Source organism: Vespula pensylvanica, chromosome 3, assembly GCF_014466175.1.
Source record: "Vespula pensylvanica isolate Volc-1 chromosome 3, ASM1446617v1, whole genome shotgun sequence".
NCBI lineage: Eukaryota > Metazoa > Arthropoda > Insecta > Hymenoptera > Vespidae > Vespula > Vespula pensylvanica.
Window position 1 is genome coordinate 3,187,021 of NC_057687.1, and position 22,578 is coordinate 3,209,598.

A 22,578-nucleotide genomic window follows, 5' to 3' on the forward strand; every position below is an offset into this window, starting at 1 on the left:
AAACACATCTAATCCAAATTTTTCAGATAGTTGAAATCCATAGAAAGTACGGCAGAAATAGTTTGAAAGTTTTATTTGGTCTCTATATAATACAAAATTATAAAAAAAATAACTATAAACTAAGAATATATATAATTACAAAGATAATATTTTGGTAACACCGGTCCAGCTTCCTTCAAAAAGTGTTTCGAAACTATCCATCCATGAAAACAGCAAATAGATCAGAAGTGCAAAGAAAAGTATTTTCGTAAATATATCTACCCAATACATTCTGTAAAAAAAGTTAAAAAATTAAAAAAGAGAAATAGAGGCACAGTATTATCTTTTGTAATGTAAACAAAAGATAAATATAAAAATTTTACATTCTAATGTGCCGACGAGCTGCTGGTAAAGTTTCGGGAAGTTCTTTTAAAATATAAATTCTTGCAGCTTGTACACAAGTTTCAAAATATTTGTACACGTCTATGTCGTCTCCGTGCATGTAATACTTATTATATTCTCTGGCATTAAGTTTATCTCTTACTTCCTTTATATTTGCATTAATAAAATCCCATTGGTTATTGGCATAATATTCGAACACATCAAATCCTTTTTGTATGCGACGTTGAACTCGACACATGCTATATAAGAAAAGAAAATAACAATCATATAATTGATAACTTCTGAATCACTTTTTATCACTTACATCGGCTCGTAACCCGCAAGAAATATAATTGTATCAATGAAGTAAGCTGGAATCGTGTGAAATAGAAAAACACAAATATCATGATGAAGACGTGATTTTTTCATACTGCCACCTGGATACCAAAGGACACCATTTAAAGGTATCTTTTCTATTACTTTACGACCGATCTCTATGATTTCACCCCACGAAATCTACGACAAACATTTTTATATTAAATTGCAAGCTCTGATAAATATACGCTATATAAGATTGATATTTATTAATATTTTTAATTTATCAATATTTTTAAACATTTGATCAGAATTTTAAATTTATCATAAAATATCAGTACGTGATATAAATGACTTAAACTTGATGCATTTAACTCTGATATTTAATTATTTATATCAATCAAAATATTCGTATAACTGACCAGTTATTTTAACAAAATATTTAACATTAATAAATAAAAATATCGAGGAAATAAATAGAAGTGATAATAAAACAGTCATTGAGAGTTACTTTGAAATCGCTACTGCTGGTAAGATTGTATATTCTCTTATCATGATCTTTAAAATAAATATAATTCCATGTGCAAGCAAGAATAGCATTGACCAATATATCGACAGGAACATAGTCGGCATAACTACTTTCATTGCAATACATGCTCCTAATTACACCCTTTCCAGCACCAATTAAAAGTCCTGTCGGACCATTGATGTTATCTGTCCAACCTGGTAGTGGTTCTTTCCAAATGGGTACCACAACACTTGGTCTATAATTTTAAAGTCATACGATTGATTTTCTTAGAATATATCTATTGAAAAAAAAACAAAAATGTTTGAAGATATTACCTTAATAAGACTATTGGAATATGTGGCATAGCTTCTTCAATAATCCCTTCGGACAGAGCTTTCGTAAAGGCATAGGTATTTGGTATTTTACCTAATATCTTATCTGTTATAATATCTACTATTTCATCGTCCATCCATTCGATACATTTTATTACATTATGTGGATCCGCCGGAGGTGGATACAGCTTTTCTTCCAATAACTAAAAGAAATATTGAGATCATCGTTGTAAATAGGGGTAATTTTTCAGTATATGTATATCGGTATATATATGTGTGTATACCAATATATAATATAATTAATATTAGTTCTTACGATAAATCTGAATTGTTAGTTATAATGATATTTTATATAATATATAATACACACATATATATATATAACTATATAATTTTATATGTATATATAAATATATAATTATATATATAATACATATGTATATAACTATTTATTTTTATTATTTATACGTACTTTTTGATCAAGGTGACAATAAGATGTACTAATATGACCGAAAAATAACAAATTCTTCATTTCCTTGGCCAACTCCAACATCTGTTTCGTACCACGTGTATTCAACAATACCGCTTTCTTTAACGCCTCATCGAATCTTTAATGTATAAGAAAACTCGGTAATACTTTTTTATGATAATTCGATGAAAGAAATTCGGAAGATTATAATTCTTACCTCACCGTTGCTGCCGCATGATAAATAATAGTGATTTTATCAATCAACATTTTTTTATCCTCTGCTGAAATGCCAAGTTCTGGTAACATCACGTCTCCTTTTATCGCCGTCACCCTATTGTGTAGTGTTCCCAATCCTTTTTGTTCACGAATTTGATCGAATACCTACTGATTTATTATTAAATTTAAAATTTCAATTCGATATTAATTTTAATTCTATATAATTCATTTTAAAATTAAAATTTTTTAATCGGATCTTAATTTTAAGTTATTTATAATTCATTAAAAAAAATATGAATTGTAAAATAAATTATATCATCTTTTCGCATGTAATTAAATCATTGCTTTCCCTTTTTTCATTTTTTCTTGCTATCTTAATGACATATTATATATTTTAGGCTCTAAAATATCGAAGGAAATTTATTGTAAAGTCTCTAGAAAGTGTTTGGTAAGGCAATTGCAGTACAGTTTCGTCACGTAGATGCATAGAAATGATGCGATAGAAATCGTAAAAGTCGTATCTTTCGTCATTTCACATTTACTTTATGTGCTTGCACATATTATTAGTTAAAGTTGAATAATCGTTGTGAAGTAAATTTATGTGTAAATATTGTAATACATGTTTGTAAAACATACATACATACTGTACATGTTTGCATTATATACACGTATGAGTATTTCTGAAGTTATGACAAGTATTTTATTTACGATTTTCTGTTTCTTTTAATTTTAAAATTATGATGAATTTAAAATTATATTGCAATTAAAATTTTACACTTATTATGAGTTTTAAAATATATATTACATTTTAATGATTTGAATTCAGAGTAGAGATCAACAAGATACAATTTCCGTATTAAAGCGTATAAATCGTATGCAATTAAAAAATAAAAAGCGTTACTAATAAATCCGATAAAAAAGAAATGTCATTCTCTACCGATCGTTTGGAATATTGAATATTTTAAAAGTAGGATTCGTAAGAAAACAAAAAACTCTACTCTGTACTTATATACGTTCAAGAAAACGTATATAATTTCTGGTTTGGCTTTTTAATGACAATCAAATATTTTACTTACTAATTGAATAATAAGAAATCTTGCAAAACTGGAATTTCACGGGTCGTAGTCACTGTTAATATATAAATTTACAGTTAAAGAAAAAAAAAAGGAAGAAAAAGAAAAAGTATATATTCTTGACCGTACAGCTACTTTTACCATTTGAAAAGAGAACATTTATTTGTTTTTATAGTTGTGGAAGGTTGATCATTATCAGATAAAAGGTCAAGATAATTTTTTGACCTGGTAGCCTCATTATTTTTTTCACGACGTACGTACATCACTTATGACACAGTACGTACAGTGTAATTTTTTTCGAGATGTATTACAACGTTTACTGGCTGTAACAAACCTGTTAGATTAAAAAGATATAATATGATATATAGATACGTAAGATGTTATTACGTTTACTGGTTTGCCTAGATGAATTCTACTTTCAAAGACTATTCTTGAAGATGCTAATCAAACTTTAAATTGACATTTAATGTCAAAGGAAGACTCACATATATACACACACATGTGCGTGCGCATATACTAATATATAATAACAAGAAAAAAATGAAAAAAGAGAAAGCAATGATTTAATTACATGCGAAAAGATGATATAACTTATTTTATAATTCATATTTTTTTTAATGAATTATAAATAACTTAAAATTAAAGTCCGATTAAAAATTTTTGATTTTAAATGCGCATGTACGTACAGAGAAAGAGAGAGAGAGAGAGAGAGAGAGAGAGAGAGAGAGAGAGAGAGAGAGAGAGAGACAGACAGAATTCGAATTTCGTAAAAATATGCGATTTCATTAAAAAATAAAATTTTAATCGTATAAACCGGAATTTCTTCTGAAAAAGATTGCTTATTACCCAATAATACACACACTTGCATATATGCGCGCGCATAGACTAGATCTATAGTAATGAATAGATAGTAGAAAATTTTAAATAATTTCCACCACTTCGCACGAATCTGTACCAGTAATTCCATTGAGTAAGGTAACCACAGACCAATCGAAAAGACATGATATAATATATATACCAGATAAACTACGAATAGACTACTTTCACTGGCTTTGGTATGATTAAATAATAACAACGATAATAATAATAATTTCTCTCGTTACATTGCTATTTGAACGAGGCCTTGACTCTGTTTTCTATGATGCATTTATATCTCGGATAACATGCAATGACTTTCACTCACGAATCGTTGAAAGTTTCGGGAAAGTGAAACAAAAGGACAATTGTTTAGTTGCTGCTATTCGTATTTGTGAAAAAAATCTTCGTCGATATTTTTTGTGAATTTTTTTTCTTTTTCTTTCTTTTTGTTTTTGTTTTTTTTTCTCTACGCCTTGTCTGTTTTTTCTTTCTCTTTTTTTTTCATTTATTTCTCGAAAATCATCAGTAAAGCTTTATGTATATATTTATTTTTTTTTTATTCATACTTCTTTTATTATTATTTTCACGAGAACATTTATTATTTTATCACAAAGAAATGATTTATTTCTGCTTATATCAAAGAAATGATTCCACGATTTCTTTCGAACCCCTTTCTAGATTTATCTGAACTATGTAACAAGTAATACGTTCATGATGCAATCTCATTTTCAACGTCATTATCACTCAGAGAATGTATAGAAAATAAAGAGAAAATAGTTAAATGCGGAAGGTCTGTCTAATAAAACGAATCAAACGATCGAATGATTTTCTTCAGTTCAAATCATTTAATATTATATTTATATTTTTTTAAAGGATTCCCTTTGTTTTAATTGTTGCTTTCACTTGCATTTAACAATTTATTGAATTCAATGGAACGATTAGAATGATTTGTTCAAACACATCTAATTGTTATTTTCATTTGGATTTAACAATTTGTTGAATTCAATAGAACGATTAGAATGATTTGTCCAAACACATGTTACGGTTTCTCAATGTTTTAATGTTACGACATATTTAAGTAGTTTACGAATTAAAAGGAAACTTTACCGGACCCTGGAAGATTTCATCTAAACGATCTTTAGGTTCTTTGCCCTTTTTAGGTCTAACGAGCATAAAGATCTGTGTTATTCCTGGTAAACAACGTAGAAATTTCTCAAGCATCACTTTTCCAAGAAATCCAGTGCCTCCGGTAATCAGGATATTTTGACCTCGAAAAGTCTGTTCTATCCTATCCGGTAAATTATCCATTTTTCTATCCGCCATTACGATTGTATTCGTCTTCTATTTAGCTTTCCTTTTATCTGAAATATGAGAGAATAAAAATTAAAAGAAATAAAAATAAAATAACAAATGAAATAATATAGAATATACAAAGTTATAACTGATTATTTTTTATACGATTTTTGTTCTTTTTGTTTATATATACCTATATAACATTTATATTCATATTTACATAATGTTTACAATACGTATACCCACCATTTATATAATTTTTTCATTTATATAATTTATATAATTATATATTTGTTACCTATATATATATATATATATATATATATATATATGCTACGTGTTTATTTAAAATTAAGAAAGAAAAATTGATAAACATTATTAAAAAACATTAATAATATAATAACTAATTAGTTCTTTATTATATATTAATATGTATATGCATGAGCATAGTTGAATAATATAATTAATTTATTCATTGAAAAAATACATACTGCATGTTTTTATTTATTTATTTATTTTTTCGTCATTATTAATTAAAATATCTGAATAATAAAATAATTAGTAACATTTCTTTTATTAATCCCATAATTCTTTTAATCCCATTTAAATATTTACATATTCAATTTATTAATTATACATTCCGATTTCACAGAATGCAGTGTATAATCGCTTGATTTTTCACAGGATGGTTGCTTAAGTTTCGCTCGTTAAAATTACAAAAGCATACGAATAGTTTTATCGTCAATTCCGAAACATATCCGCATATTGCGCGACGCTCAAGAAATAAAAGAGGGAGAAAGAGAGAGAATGAGAGAGAAAGAAGTATAGACACGTCCGTTTGATGAGAATTACGAGTTTCGTAATGAAAACGATGGTTGATGAACCACAAATCGTTGACCGTTCTTCTGTCTATACTATCGGTTAATACTTTCGATCATGTTTCTTTGTTGTTGCATTACGTCTTTGATGTTTTTAAGAACTGTTTTTTTTAGAAACAAACAACCGATTCTCATTACAGTGGTGAAAGCGAACACTTATGTCAAATGTTTGTAACGAATTTAAAAAGAAAAAAAGAAAAACAAAAAATACGACAGATATAAACGGACGAGGTAAAAACAATTTTGAAGAAGATCTTTTTTTTTTATTCCATTTTTAATATTATCGTTATGTTAATAATATTTTTTGTTTCATTTTTAATATTATCGTTGTGTCGTAACTCCATGATGGGAAATACAATTTTGAAAACACATGCATTTATACATATATATATTTTTTAAGCCTTTGATTTTTGTTCTATAAATATAATTGTTAATTCATGTTTGTTCGGTATAAATAGTCTTATTAATTTTATTGATATAATGAATTGTTTTTTCTATTTTTCTTTTTTTTTTTCTTTTTTTTTTGAAATGTTAGAAAAGGGATTTAAAAATGTTCTTTAAAAAGAATTAGCAGTGTATTTGTTTTATTTTTCTTTTTTTGATTAACTTTAACACTTTCTTTCGTTTGTATATATTTTGATTAATTTTATTAAACGTACTAATTTATGATAATTTTATTATTACATTAAATGTACTTTATTAAATGATTTATTCCTATTAAAAACATAAGAATCATTAGCAATGATAGAATATACGTATAAACGAGCTATAGAATTTTTCTATTCAGATTTTTTATTTAATTAAAAAACAAGACAAAAGAATAAAAACAATAATTATTATCAATAATAGAAACTGTGTACTTAATCAATTTTTAAAGAAACGTTGCATTGAATCCGTTACGATTTCTAAACATTAAGTCGATTGTGCAACTTATGTTTTGAACAGTAAATTGCGTTCGTGCATACACTTTGCATGTACACATATAATACGTGTTAATATCTTGAATTTGCTAAGAAAGAAAGAAAGAAAGAAAGAAGAAAGAAAGGAAGAGTTCGCGAGGAAGTAAAAAGAATAAAGAAAAAGAAATATATGTAAAAAGATACAAGTCATTGGATTGCGCTGAATATTTAACTTTGAAGCTTACGCAAGACGAGAAATAGATACATAAACAACGCTATAATTATGTAATTTCCATTTATTATGACGACGTGGTAACAATGATCACAATACTAAGACTTATAAACAACATATAGCCTATAAAAAAATAAGTGCACAACAGTTTTATGCATAATTTATTTCTTTACAATTTATTATTATGCATAATCGTTTCAATAAACAAAAAACAACAAATCAAAAAACAGACATTTATGATAAGAGACATGCATTATTTTATAAATTCTCATTTATACGAAATGATAAAAAAAGAAAAATAAATAAGTAAATGAAAAAAGATGAACGAAAAAGATATCTATCAGGAACGAAATGTTTCAATTTTTTCGATAAATAATTATGAAGACAAAAGAAAAAGCAAATGTTCTCCTGATTTTTTTCTGATAACGATTAAAAATGTTCATCAAAAAGAAAAGAAAAAGAAAAAGAAAAAGAAAACAACAAACTTGAAGAGTAATCAAAATGAACACACACGAAATAAAATATTTTTCATCGAGAGAGTCACTTTAATATTTTTATAACGTCCTCGATAAATTCTAATTTTATTGTGTTGTACGTTCTATGAATTTGATCTGCACGCGCATATGATTACGTAACTAGTGGTTAAGAATAATGAACCATGAAAATTGGGACAATGTTCTCTTTCTTTCTTTTTCTACGTATTTGCAAATATAAGCTAGCATGTGAACGTAATTTCGATCGGTAGGTATATTTTGCTTGTCAAGTAAAATGAGAAGGAAAGAAAAAGGAAAACGAAAAAAAAAACGGACGAAATAAATTACTTTTAATTGACATATCTTAATTTTAGGTTCTCAATCTTAAGAATTGCATGATGCAATTGACAGGAAATCCGAAACGACCTTAAAATGTCATGAACATTAAAACAAAGAGACAGAGAGAGAGAGGGAAAGAAAAATATTTATGATCAGGAAAACGATAGACAGTTTTTTTTTTTATATCATTAAATAAAGTCACGTATCAGAGATTGTCCAAGAAATAATAATGATGGTTTCATCATTTAAACGATATATTACAATGAACAATTTGCATATATCGCTAAGAGATTTTTAAAAGTACTTCACGATTTAAATGCAAAACCTTTCAAATTCGTATAATATAATATTCGTATAATATTCGTTCCTGATTCTTTTTATTAATTCTAACTATTAATTCTACACATTCATACACACACACACACACACACTTTTTCTCTCTCTCACTCTCTTTTTCTCTTTCTCTCTTTCTTTCATTTTATTGATTAAAAATTAAAAATTTATAATCATCAATAATAAATAATACACTTACTTTGGAAATAAATTTATATTTCTTCTTTTTCTTCCTGTTGATATTTACACCGTTAATAATTAACCAGGATTACACAACGAAATTAATTTTTATCTTGGAAATGGATCTTGATTTACGAAGACAACGAGTAAAAAAAGAATGTCGACAAAGATGTCATTAGAAAAATCTTTTAACCGAACGAGATTGAATCTAATGCTGCTCGTTATACTGCTGACAGTATGTCTGTCGTAGACTGAGAAAGCATAACGTCTTAAGCCTACTGTTTTTCACTGAACACTCATCGGAGACCGAATCATACCAGTACCCACTTATCCTCCAGTAAATATATAAAGTTTAGGTCAGCGTTCTACTCTTTCCACCACTATTGCTAAGGACATTACCACCATATTGAAGAACGTCAAATCTGTTTTTCTAATATTTTTTACGATCACTCACTTTTGAAGACAACTGCAGAAATTTATGAAAATATTCTACTATGATAATTTCTCAAATAAAATTCATTATAAGTTAATGTTCTCCGAATTTGTTTCATATATTATATTACATACATACATACATACATATATACATATATATATATATATATATACACACATACGATATATACGTGCATATATATATATAATATAGATATATAATATATAATATATATACATATATATATATGTACATATATAATATATAATATTGTGTGTGTATGTGTGAGATATAATATACGAAAGAAATATAAGCTTCTTATTAATTTTTTATGGAATATTTTATTTTATTATTTTATTTCTGTTCTGTAAATCATGAATTATTTTGATGATTTACTTAAATGTTGTAAAAACTTAAACTTCATATTAGAAACAATAAAAAAAAACGATTTCATTAATCTTTAAATAAGTCGAATTTTCTTTCTTTATTAAATTGGATCTTTCTATTTTTTCATGTGAACGAAAAAATTTATTACAATTTTGAAACGTCGATTATCTGAATACGTAATAATTTACATCATTCCTATAATACAAAATTCATAAGAACAAATGAAGACAAGATATAATATATGTGTTAATTTATTCTTTGAATATCATACGCAAGAAAAATTTAATAACGTCATCACAATAAAAACCTACTATATAAATTTCTTTTTTATTATCATTTAACGGCTGAGTTGTTAGTGATGAAGATACAACTTAATAATTATATAATTTCTTAGGAATATTACCAGAAAGGAATCTTCCATGGAATATTTATTTTTCTAATACTCTAACGTAATTTCGAGTTAAATTTTTATAAACATTAATATATATATATATATATATATATATATATATATATATATAAGCTTATACATATAAGCATATATATATATATGTAAACATGTACACACACACACATACACGTGCTTATAAATTCAGATATATCTTAGAAATGAATTATTATTATTCATAATTTTACAATTATAAATATAAATAATTTTACTTACTATAATTATTACAAGCAATAATTATATAATTATTAACATATATACATGCGTATGTGTGTGTATACACACGCAGGAGTTTCAAGAACACATAAAAAGAGTTTCAAAAAACTGTTCTTTAGTTATTCATTATTAACGACATATTCTCAGAAAGCATTACAGATTATGTATCGAATATGGAATGCGTTTGATCGAACTTTAACGAACTTTGATCGTTATTCTAAAATACATCGCACATACATTTCGCAAGGGTATCTCAATATACGTAAATGATGAAAGTTAAGATTCTTTAAGGTTCTAATTAACTGCTTTAGAAAGTTTTGACAAACTAAATTTTGTTTTGTTCTATCATATCAAAAGTTTCTTTCTTTATGAATTACAATACTTTTTCAAATGTACGAGCAAATCAAAAATATAATATATGTCGAAGATTCAATTATTATATCAATTATAATTTATCGATAAATTATACGTGTATATATATATGATTTAAATTATTCCCCAAATTAAATATTAATTCAACTATCTCTACAACGTTCGATACTAGAAAAAAGGAGAGAGAGAGAGAGAGAGAGAGAAATATTTACAAATACTGATAGAGCAACAAGATAGGGTTAAAATATTCAAGAACGCAAAATAAAGGTGAGAGAAGCTCGAACATTGATTCTTTAGGCCGCATGTTCGACCTCTATTCGTTCGTAGAATTTCACTTTCGTTCACTGCCGTTTTGCTTATACAGTAACTTTGCATCTTGCATACATACGTACGTATGTATGTATTTACGTAGGTGTATGTGTATATCTTTCTTTATCTGTCTTCGTAAAAAGAAAAGAGACGGGAAATATGTACTTTCAACACGTTCTAAGACGTCGAGACGATTCGTGGTAAGGTGCGTCAAACATTACATCGTCGTTTCTATTTTTCATTTCTTACTTACCCTTTTCTTCATACATTGTTCATTAACGATTTAAATCTGAAAAAAAAGCAGAAAAAGTAAGTACAAGACTATGTCCAAATGCGATTATCGTCTTCAACTCATGATTTCTTAATTTGTTAATTTAATAATACTTTCCGTAATTTGTTCGAAATATATATGTATGTGAAAGAATTTCTTTAATTTCATTCATCGGAAAGGAATCTTACAGGAAATATTTATTTTTATAGTACTGTAACGTGATTTCGAATTAAATTTTTATAAACATTAATATATATATATGTACTAGTATATATATATATATATATATATATATATATAAGTATATATATAAGTTTATACAAATAAACATATATATATACGTAAACATGTAAACACACACATACACACGTGCTTATAGATTTTTTATTTTTTCCTTTTCTAATTCTTTTTGCATTCGAGATCTTGCAAATCAAATTTTTTTGTTTAACAATCCTTTGCTGATTCTTTTGATTTGTATTACGTCTATATTTTATTTTATTCTTAAGAAATACAGTATATATATATACATATATATATATATATATATATATATATATATATATATATATATATATAATATTATTGAATATATATAAAGATAATGCGTGATATTTATTAATCTTAGAGATATACAATTATTTTGATATTACTATTGAAGAAAGAAATTAATTTTTTCAAACATGATATTTCTAAGAAAGATTTCGTTTTATTGATAGTTAAATATCAATAAAACTACACTTGTGTGGTAGATCATATATATATATATTATACAGGATGTATCATATAACTTTATTACTCGAAATATTTTTGTTATATTTGATTTCATAAAAAAAAATGATCAAAACAAAGTTATACTACTTCAAGAGATGTATCTAATGATGGAAATTTTACTCAAGGTTATCTTTTACACGAATGATATTTTTTTCACGTGCACGTACATGCACTTGCAATAAAAATATAACTACAAATATGTAGTTCACCTTCAATCATACGTCTCTCCTCAAACTGTTATAATTACATAAATCTTTAAACATTTTTAAAAATATCTCACGAAGTAAACATTTTTCAACGTTGTACTCTAATACTTCGTAATTCAGAATGACAGGATAAATTAATAACCATAAGAAATTAATAACCATAAGAAATTAATATCATAAGAAACTTCGTGCAGTTTAGCTTAAAAAAATACGGATGACCCTGAAATCTCGTAAAAAAAATAACCTTGAGAAAAAATTCTTTTCATAGTCAAATGCCTTTTGAAATAGTATAACTTTGCTCTATAAAACAGAATAACAAAAATATTTCAAATAATAAAGTTAAGCGGTACATTTCGTATATAGATAAAAAGTGTTATGTCATCACATACAATGTTAATTTAGGATTAGACGGGATATAAAATATTTTAAAAAAATAACAGAATAAAAGATACGATTTATGAGTGTGAAAGAATTTACATTATAATCATCATTGCCAAATTACATTTTGTTTTGTCATCAAGAACAAATAAAGTAAACTATTCTAAATTAAATTCCTAAAAAAGATATTATTTTATTAATAAATACATTAATTCTTGATGATACATCAAGAAACTGTAAGATACTGTAAGTCGGTAAGGTAAATATTATCGAGTCGGTAAAACAAATCGAGTCGATAAAGTAGAAACTAAATCTCATTCTCCTCAATTAATGCTGCGGTTATTCCTTTGGAGGTATTTATCCATGAATAAATAAACCACACGACGAGTACAGCAAAAAGAATTTTTACAAATAAATCCGCGATATATAAATATCTAAAAACTTGTCTTGCCCGAGGTAAAGTAGAAAGATCGTCCTTTAGGTAATATTTTCTTGTCCCCAAAATATAATTTAATAGATATTCATCCCAAGATAAGGCCTTAGTATCCATGAAGAAAACTTCTTTATCCGAGGAGCAAAGACGTTCTTGCAAATTTTTCTTCACTTCGTTTCTTTAAAAAATTATAAAAAAAAAAATTTATATATATATATATACATGATAGCTCAAATACTTTCGTAAATAATACCTACCGGAATATCCATTCTTTAGTTGTGTAATATTGTAATAATTCCAAACCATACGTGATTCTTTGATGAACTTTTACCAAGAACGGCTTATTTCCAGTTAAAACAATTATAGTGTCTAAGAAATATGCCGGTATAAAATGAAAAAATAGCAAGGTAAGCCAATGTAAGATTTTTGATGAAGTTATTCTTCCTCCTGGATACCAAAGCGGTCCTGGAAATAAAAATATTAAAATTGAAGATAAAATTTTTATCTCTGTCGGTAATAGAGAGACCTTGATTCTAACAATCATCGTATACCTAATGATATAATGTTCCACAGTACGTGACATAATTATTAATCTGAATAAATAACCAATGAAAATATCAAATTATATACCGATTATATACAAATTATCTTTTATTATATGTTAACTCATAGGGAATGTCAAGAGCAAAATAGAGATATTATCGTCTTGACGTGCTCTAATCAATAGACAATCAATTGTTTTGCTTGAAGATTTTGAGAAATCACGTTTAACGATAGACCAACAGATATTTTGATATCTCAACGATACATAGACGTCTAAATGAAAAATAAATGGATTTTTTTTTGTTTATCATCGTTTACCAGAAAATGGATTGCTCAGAGCATGCTTCCTTCCAATTTCCAAAACCATACCCCAAGATATAGGATTTTCTCCGCTTTCCGTGACATTCATAAAAATTGGTTTCTCAGGTTTTTCCAAGCCAACGTGCCAGGCCAATGCGATAATGGAGTTAACAGCTATGTCACACGGCATTAAATCGGTCAAGTAATCTGCGTTGCATAACATCGTACGTATGACACCCTTTCCTGCTCCAATCATCAATCCAGTTGGACCATTGATATTATCGATCCAACCAGGTGTCGGTTCTTTCCATGACGCTATGACTAAAATCGAAACAAAAAAATGTCAAATAAGCGAAATAACGCGGATTATGTTTTAAAAATTCATCATACCTATCGACGGACGAGCGATTCCAGCAGGTAAATTAGATCTGAACAAAAGATCCTCGCTGAGAGATTTGCTAAAGGCATAAGTATTCGGTTGTTTACCGAGTAGTTTCGGTGTCATAGCATTTAATACATGATCGGGCATACTATTAACCGTACATATAATACTTTCAGGTGAAATTTCTGTTGGATAGGCCCGTTCCTCTAACACGGCCTCACCACACTGGCAATAAGACGTAGATACGTGGATAAAGGATTCGAGATGTGGCATCTAAAAATTAATGTCGTTTTTAATAAGATTCCTTTGAAAATCTTTTTGAAAAAATTAATGAGCTATTAATATTCCTCCAAAGTTAAATTTTACCTGTTTAGCTAATGCTAAGATATTCATGGTACTCTTCGTATTCATATTGATCGCAGTTTTTAATGGAAGATCGAATTTAACGTTCGCAGCTGTATGAAAAATCACCGAAATCTCGTTTATAATTCGTTCCTTATATGAAGCAATTAAAGCTAATCCATCTTCGGTTATTTCTCCAGGCACCACTACAAGTTTCTTCAATCTTTCGGGATATTTTTCTCGAAGCACTCTAAATGGTTCTTGCTGGAAAATATCAAACTTATTCAATGATCCGCATTTATTTTACCGATCGAAATCTTGATGTATATTAATTAATAGATCAAGTTCATCGAAGAATATTGTAAATCTCAGAAAGGGGTGGGATGAAAGATAGGCAGACGAGCGATCTAATAGATAGAACTTCAAGGTCCTTTCTAAAAGGTCTTTCGTAAAATATCTAAGACATATGGCATTCGCCTTTTAATCGAAGAATTAACTGGCCCGTAACTTAGTGACGTAAAATGTGAAAGGACCACTTCCATATCAAGAATATCGAGATTCATTCTTATTCGTATACTTGTCGTATCTATATATATACGTATATGTATATATGCTATACATATGTATAGATATATATATACATTATATATATATATCTATATCTATGTACAATATATCAGAAATATGACCAGACGATTTATATTATTTTCCTGCACTTTTAGTACATTCATTTCTCTTTAATTGTTCACGATTTTGCAAGGCTCTCAAAAAGATAAAAAGAAAATTATATTTGTTAATTTCGAAGAAAGTAATTAATCATTTTGTCAGTATTTGTATTTGTATGTTTTATACAATCGATTTTTATGTTCTTATTAAACTCATTTTTTTTTTTCTACAACAATATGAGCCATGTGTAAAACGATAAGACAGACAAATTCGAGGTTAAACGTTCGCTTTCACTTTTCTTTCCAAGTATTACATGATCCACCTACTTTTTAAACCGTTCAAGATTCCAAACAGTTTTTCCTTAATGATTTCTTATTAACTAATTTAGTAATATGTTAAATATTATGCAATGAAAGTCATCAATAGTGTTAGGGGTAAGCAGAATTTAATTACAAAATTAATATAAAATATCTTCATTTAAGATTTCTTTGATGATATTTAGAGGACATATTTCCTGACAATAGTAAACACTTATGTAAAAGAATATGACAATGAAATTCTCTTCTATGTATCTCTTATCTAAAAAAAAAATTATGAAAGATTAAGTCAAAAGTCGATTGAAGATGCATTGATTGAAGATGTTTGACTACGATCGTGTGTAAATATCTTAGAAGATTACCCAAGAAACATGAATTAAAGATGAGTATTAGAGAGTTTGACGACCTAGTTGAAACGTCTTTTAAAAGTCCAAAGAAACCATCGATGATGGCCAAGTAAAAGTATATTCTCGACGAACGTTTCATATTTTATTAGATTTAAAAATATTAGCTTTAGGCTCTATGAATTGATATGCAGAACGTTTGAAATTATATTTTATAGTCTATCGAATAACATAACAACATTTGGCGAGATCGAAACTAATATGGATAAGAAAGAATAACATAACGTAAGATAGAATTTACTTTCACACGATATTTCTTTCGTGCGTTGATATATACACATACATGAACGAACATACATATCTACATACGTATGTATATATCTATACATCTGTCGAACAAAATGAAATACTCATGTGAGTTTTTGTATGATATAAATAGACGTTTATTTAGAAATGTTCTTTCTTCATTTAAATTAGATCTCGTAAATTTTTTATTTCCAATGACTTAACGATATAACAAAACGCGAATAAATCTTTTGAAATTATTTAACTAATTATTTCAAATTAAAAGGTTTGTATCGGTTCTTAATTATTTTTCAGATAATAATCAGTTTTGTTTTTTCGAATTCTTACACATTTAAATTTAACAAATGTGGTAACATCATAATCGTATTCATAAAAAAAAATAGATTTAAATATATTAAACATATTTACGATATAAATGCTTTATTATTAAAACTGTGATCTTAAAAGGCAATTAATTTATTGTATTATTTACGATGATTATGAATCAAAAGGAGATTAATTTATTCTATAGATTCTAGAGATTATCAGATTCTATTATAAATCTATAGATCTAGAGATTAATTATCATGATGATCATGATGAGCATGACAAAAAGCTTATTAATACAAAGAATTGTATTTATTATTTTTTGTTATGCAAAATAGAATCTTTATAAAAAACTGATATTATTTATTATCGTTTGTATTCGGTTAATCAGATATGTAATTGCATAATTTGTGACTAAATATGGAAGTGGACAGGAGGTTTGAAAGGAGGAAGAGGAGGAAAAGAAAATTCCTATTGTAAAAGTGATTATGAGAAACTATTATATAAAACTTCGATATACGTTTCCAATCGGTAAATCTCTTATAGTAGATAAAAGAAAAAAATACTATTAATAATACATTCTTCAGCAGAATTTCAACATCGATTATTTCCTGATAAATAATACAATAATTATCGAAATAATTGAACGATTATTATGTTAAATATGATGCTCGTTATTTTTTTATTTTATTATTTACTCCCCCCTTCTCTCTCTCTCTTTCTCTCTCTTTCTCTCTTTTTCTCAAATCGTGTGTCACTTGAGCAATACATTAAGATGAAAAAAAAAAATAATAAATGAATTAAAAGCAAGTAAATAAAATATTATCCTTTTTTTTTCTATTGTACTTTTTTATATAAACGTATTACATTTTTAATAGATATTAATCTATGACTTGCTTCTTGACGAATAACTACTTGTATTATATTATTGGTAAAAATTATATATTAGTAAATATTAGAAAAATAAAAATAAATAAATAAATAAAAAATAATAATAATATTTAAATAATGCTTTTTTTTAAATAAAAAAATTTCTTTTCATCAAGAAAGTTAGTATAAAAATTTCAAAACATAAGAATTGTCTCCTTTCTCGTACTCGATTAACTTCGTATGTATTACTCTATCTTTATCCGTTCATAAAATCACTTTAAGTTGTCTTTTAAGTGACAAGTGAACTTGTGCTGGCAACTGATTCATTGATACACATATAGAAGTACCTTATGATTTATCAAACTGTATAGAAAACCATAATTTAACGCAAGTCGTGGAGATACGATAGTATCATTTCGAGACTCGCATCAAAAAATTTCTATACATATTTTAGGTATATAATAATTCTGTTTATAGACAGATGTTATATAGATTTAACTGTTTTTATGATATTAATATTTATAGTATGCAATTTTCGGTATAGGTTTTGTGAAGAATACCAATTATCTAAGAACAGAATATGTCTCTAACCCATTATTGATGTGCACAAAATCATTAGGACATTTTCTGATGCATTATTATCCGAATAATTTACTACATTTTGATCCATGTATATCTTAAATTTGATACAACAATCCTGATTTAGATTCGCACAATTTATAATATTTTACACCAAAGCGTGCTATTTTTAATGGTTTGAATTGTTTGTACAATAAACGATCTTTATATTTTAATAAAATTTTATTTATCGACAAGTTTTATTTGTTTTCCGCTCAGAAATTGAAATATATTGAAGTATGTAATATAGATAATTGATCATGACTCTTAATTTACATAAATAAAAAACTATTCACGTCTATGGCATGTTATTTGTAAGTTTGAAACGATTAACTTTCCACAAGAATGATATATTATTTCAGTACAAGATGTTAAATAAAACAGATATAAATATATAAAAAAACAAATAAAGGATGAATAAATAAATAGAAATACGTAGAAGAAGTACATCGAATAATCAAATTCCTTGCCTTTTCTCTAAAAGAAAATTGTGAATAAAAAAAAAAGACTAATAAAAAGATTAAAATAATAAGATTTTTTCTTAATGAAAGTGTTATTTATATAAAACAGTAACTCTTTTTCGACTAATAGTTATGAGAAAATTGCAAAATAAACAACATGCTTGTCTATAATCTGTTTTTTCTCTATAGAATAATATATACCGTGATGATACATGCGCCCGTAAAAAAGACAAAAATATAAAATAAATTTTTTCTATATAGATACAGGTTTATAATTAGCGTAGGAGAACAGGTTGACATATGAGTTTTTTACATATACATATACATATATATATATATGCACGTATATTTTTTATTTATTTTAAATATCAGTTAAGTCAATTAAAGTCGATGATTGTATCGAAGAGTTTAAAATAGCTTTCAAGAAATACAAAAAAGAAAAATAAACCGAAGAACGAAACAAAAAAACATTTTCTCAATACTAGAGAAATGTAATCATCAGTTATCAAGGAAAAACAAAGTAATAAGGAAAGTTGCTACTAAGAGGATAAACGCACAAGAGACTAAAAGATCACTCTACCGACTAACTTGTAGAGTGTGTTGTAAGCGCATTCCCCGCACTTCGTACTCGTTCTACCACTTTCTTGAATGAATAAACGAATGTAAGCGCGTATCAACCTGTAAGCTAATAAAGAAAGAAAAAAAAATATACGAAAAATATATATGTGTGTGTGTGTGTTATATATGTTTTTATTCTACCGAAAATCTATTGTTGATTAAATACATACATACATACATACATATATATATATATATATATGTACCTTTTGTATGTGTTGAATAAATTAAATAAAACAATTTAAGCGCCAGGAATATGAAAAACAGGAAATAAATCTGAATATCATAAATCGACATGAAATAACTATCGAATAAAAAGATCATTGCCTTCGCATACTATTGACTTCATTAATTCAGCTTTATCTTAAGTAACAAAACGTGTAACCTTGTCAACAATAAAGTATCAAGTCGAAATACAAGAATCGTCTTACATGAATACGAGTTTTTTCTTTTATATTAGTTCTTCTTCTTTACTTTTTCCTTTTTTGTTCGTTTTTTTTTCTTCCGATGAAATTTTAGAATTAGCTCGAGTTTCACTTTCTTTCTTACCCATGTTGCAATGTCATTTGTGCATTAAAAACTGTTCTCCTCTGTAATCAATAACATTACATTGCATAAGCTCGAAACCATCTACGTTTCGACAGAATTTTTTTCTTCTACTTTTTTTTTTTCTTTAACACGCACCTGTCCATCTCTCCATACTTTCGCGAGGTTCATTTTATTCGAATTTTTTTCGACTTCGTCATTTTTGACGTTACGAATCTCTACCTATTTAATTTCACTTTCACAATCCCACATTAACCGATATTTAAAATAAATCAAAAATATTTGCTTTTTATTATTTTGTAGGTGATTTAAGTTTTTTATATTTCTTTAATTTGATTATATTTGATTTAATTTGATTTATTCGATTTGATTTATTCCATTTGATTTAAGAATTATTGTAGCAATATGAAAAGGAAGATTAAAGAAATGGACTTTGTAAGATAAAAAAATGACGAAAGAGTAATAAGAGAATATAATAAAATAGAAAAGTAATAAGAAGAATATAATAGAAAGTAATAAGAGAATATAATAAAATAAAATAAAAATGATTTTACGAAAAAAAATATTATGTTTTATTTTTTTCTCACAAAATTTGAGAGAGACAGAGACAGACAGAGAGAGAGAGAGAGAGAGAGAGAGAGAGAGAGAGAGAAATAATAAGAGCTCATAAAATTCATTACAAAGCAAATTTAAAGTATTGCTTAGAGGCACATCAATAACTTACCTCGATGATGACATTCAATCTTGATTGCGAATCAACTCCTTTCTTTCCTCTAATTATCAAGAAAATGTTCCCAATATCAGGACAGCTCATTAGTAATTTGTAAATCAGAACTTTTCCGACAAATCCAGTAGCCCCGGTAATAAGGACGTTTCTCTTTCGAAACCATTCTGGTATCGATGGTGTCATAACCATTATTTTTCTTTTTTTTCTTTCTTAAGGACTGTAACAAAACAAATAATATGAAATACGTCAATAACGTCAATGTCAATTAAAAATATTCATACATACATACATACAAAGGTGGGCGCATGAGCCACATACCCACATATATATTATGTGTATATATATATATATATATATATATATATATATATATTGTATGCATTATTATATTACATATATATATATATGTATACATTTACTACATATTATTATGTGCACATTTAATATAATAATATATATATATATTAAATTATATATATATAATATTGTATATAACATAATATCATTATATTATAATTACAATATATTATTTTCTTCTATATATAATATATAATAAATACGCGCGCACGCGTGCGCGCATGTGTGTGTGCAACCATCCGCATAAACATGACCATGAATTCCAATGTGTATAAAATCATTTCCAATGTGCATGAATTGTCTTTCACGATGTTACTTGTCTGACGAAGGGAAGAATAAATTGCTTTCAAAACGACAAGGTCGTTGTAATTCATTATTATTCCATTAATAATTCAAGTATTCGAGTATTCATTTTTATGATAAAAACGTTATACTCAGATAATAATTTTCTCATATTCTATTTCAAAATGATTATTTAATTTGTCATTCAAATATGTCCTCTTAATTCTTTTAATTCTCTTTTCTTTGTTCTTTTTGTGTGTTTAAGAATGAATAATTGAATAAATTATTTGTGAATATTTGACCATTTTTATGTTTTTTATGCTCATTGTTTGACCATTCCTCTAATTTTTTATCGCCAAATAATGTTTTTTTTGTTTCAAAATATGCTGTTGCCAAAGTATTTTCACTGGTATATTTTATTATCAGAGATATCATTTAATATATACGTTATATTCGATAATGCATATTTATTATATATTATATCAAATGTATAAAGCATATTATATATGTTATATATAATTTAATTTAATATATATTAAACTATAAAATATTATATATAATATATATATAATTTAACATATATATATTATAATTTAAACTAATATATATTATTATTTTATTATATTAACATATATAATATGTGTATACTATTGTTGTAATTCATATAAATATATGTAATACAACAATGCGTATTAAAACTAAAATTTATATATACATATATACATAAGGTAATATATGAAATATATATATTTTCCATATTATATAAATATATATTTTAAACACAAAAATTTTTCATTCAGTCACATTATACCTCGAATTTTTAAACGTCTACATATTTATATTTCTACTTATTCGCAAAAAAGAAATGATAAGCAATTAACTAAAAAATAAAATAAAATAAAAAAAAATAAAATATAACTTAAGAAATGAACATAAAGAAACGCTAGATCATATACATACCTGTTTCACAGCACTGGGATCCCAGGAATGTTCGTTGCCAAACGAGTACAATCCCAAAGGAACTAGCAAGTGTTTCGATTAAAATTTTTCTATGTCTTTTCCTCAATCGTTTGTAGATATCGAAGAAAAGAAACGAACAGTTCACAAGACAAAGAGAAATAGAAATTTCTTCGATAAAAGGTATCTTCGAAAAAAAAAAAAAAGATTCACCGACTTGATTTATTTGAGTTCCGTAAGTATAACCGTCTCGATAGAGACTGATCTCTCTCAAAAATAAATGCAATGGAGCAAAGTAAAGAGAGTGGTCGAATGCTTTCGAAGTTTAATGATTCATACTTTAGCGCTCGCAGAAACGAACTAAGAGAAAATTCTCATTCTCCACGATGCTTTATCCCCAACTACTATATATTCACCTACCACGAAGAACTATGTTGTTAACCTTGATACTGGGAGGTGGAAGGTAGTAAGAACCTCAAAATTCGTTTCTCTTCACTCTCTTTTATTCTTATATGTCTTCTTCGTTCTCTTTTATTCTTATACGTCTTCTTTGCGTACCTGCTACTCGTTCCTTCCACAATACCATATACAGGTTTTATAGTGAATTCATCATACTTCCCCTTTATATCTGGATTTCACAAGGAAGATACA

At 26.6% G+C, this 22,578-nt stretch overlaps 2 protein-coding genes across 4 annotated transcripts; both read right to left on the bottom strand.

Moving 5' to 3' along the window:
• Positions 1-58: 58 nt before the first annotated feature.
• LOC122628025 (putative fatty acyl-CoA reductase CG5065) lies at positions 59-9,070 on the bottom strand. 3 transcript variants are annotated; one of them, XM_043809820.1, is made up of 9 exons: positions 8,778-9,070; positions 5,239-5,492; positions 2,202-2,365; positions 1,988-2,123; positions 1,519-1,718; positions 1,187-1,439; positions 686-876; positions 363-620; positions 59-271 (listed from the first exon to the last, which is right to left on the bottom strand). In XM_043809820.1, the coding sequence occupies exons 2-9, from the start codon at positions 5,452-5,454 to the stop codon at positions 136-138; spliced, it is 1,554 nt and encodes a 517-aa protein (XP_043665755.1). In that variant the 5' UTR covers positions 5,455-5,492; positions 8,778-9,070; the 3' UTR covers positions 59-135. The 3 variants fall into 3 exon arrangements, with proteins under 3 accessions (XP_043665755.1, XP_043665757.1, XP_043665756.1); XM_043809822.1 differs by lacking the exon at positions 8,778-9,070 and having other exon boundaries at positions 2,202-2,368; positions 5,239-5,371; XM_043809821.1 differs by lacking the exons at positions 5,239-5,492; positions 8,778-9,070 and adding an exon at positions 3,277-3,291 and having other exon boundaries at positions 2,202-2,368.
• A 3,538-nt stretch (positions 9,071-12,608) lies between these two features.
• LOC122628031 (putative fatty acyl-CoA reductase CG5065) lies at positions 12,609-22,340 on the bottom strand. The gene is made up of 7 exons (XM_043809837.1): positions 21,931-22,340; positions 20,329-20,548; positions 14,577-14,816; positions 14,219-14,483; positions 13,847-14,149; positions 13,243-13,450; positions 12,609-13,163 (listed from the first exon to the last, which is right to left on the bottom strand). Exons 2-7 carry the CDS (start codon positions 20,518-20,520, stop codon positions 12,860-12,862), a joined length of 1,512 nt encoding a protein of 503 aa, XP_043665772.1. The 5' UTR covers positions 20,521-20,548; positions 21,931-22,340; the 3' UTR covers positions 12,609-12,859.
• Between the last annotated feature and the right edge of the window lie 238 nt (positions 22,341-22,578).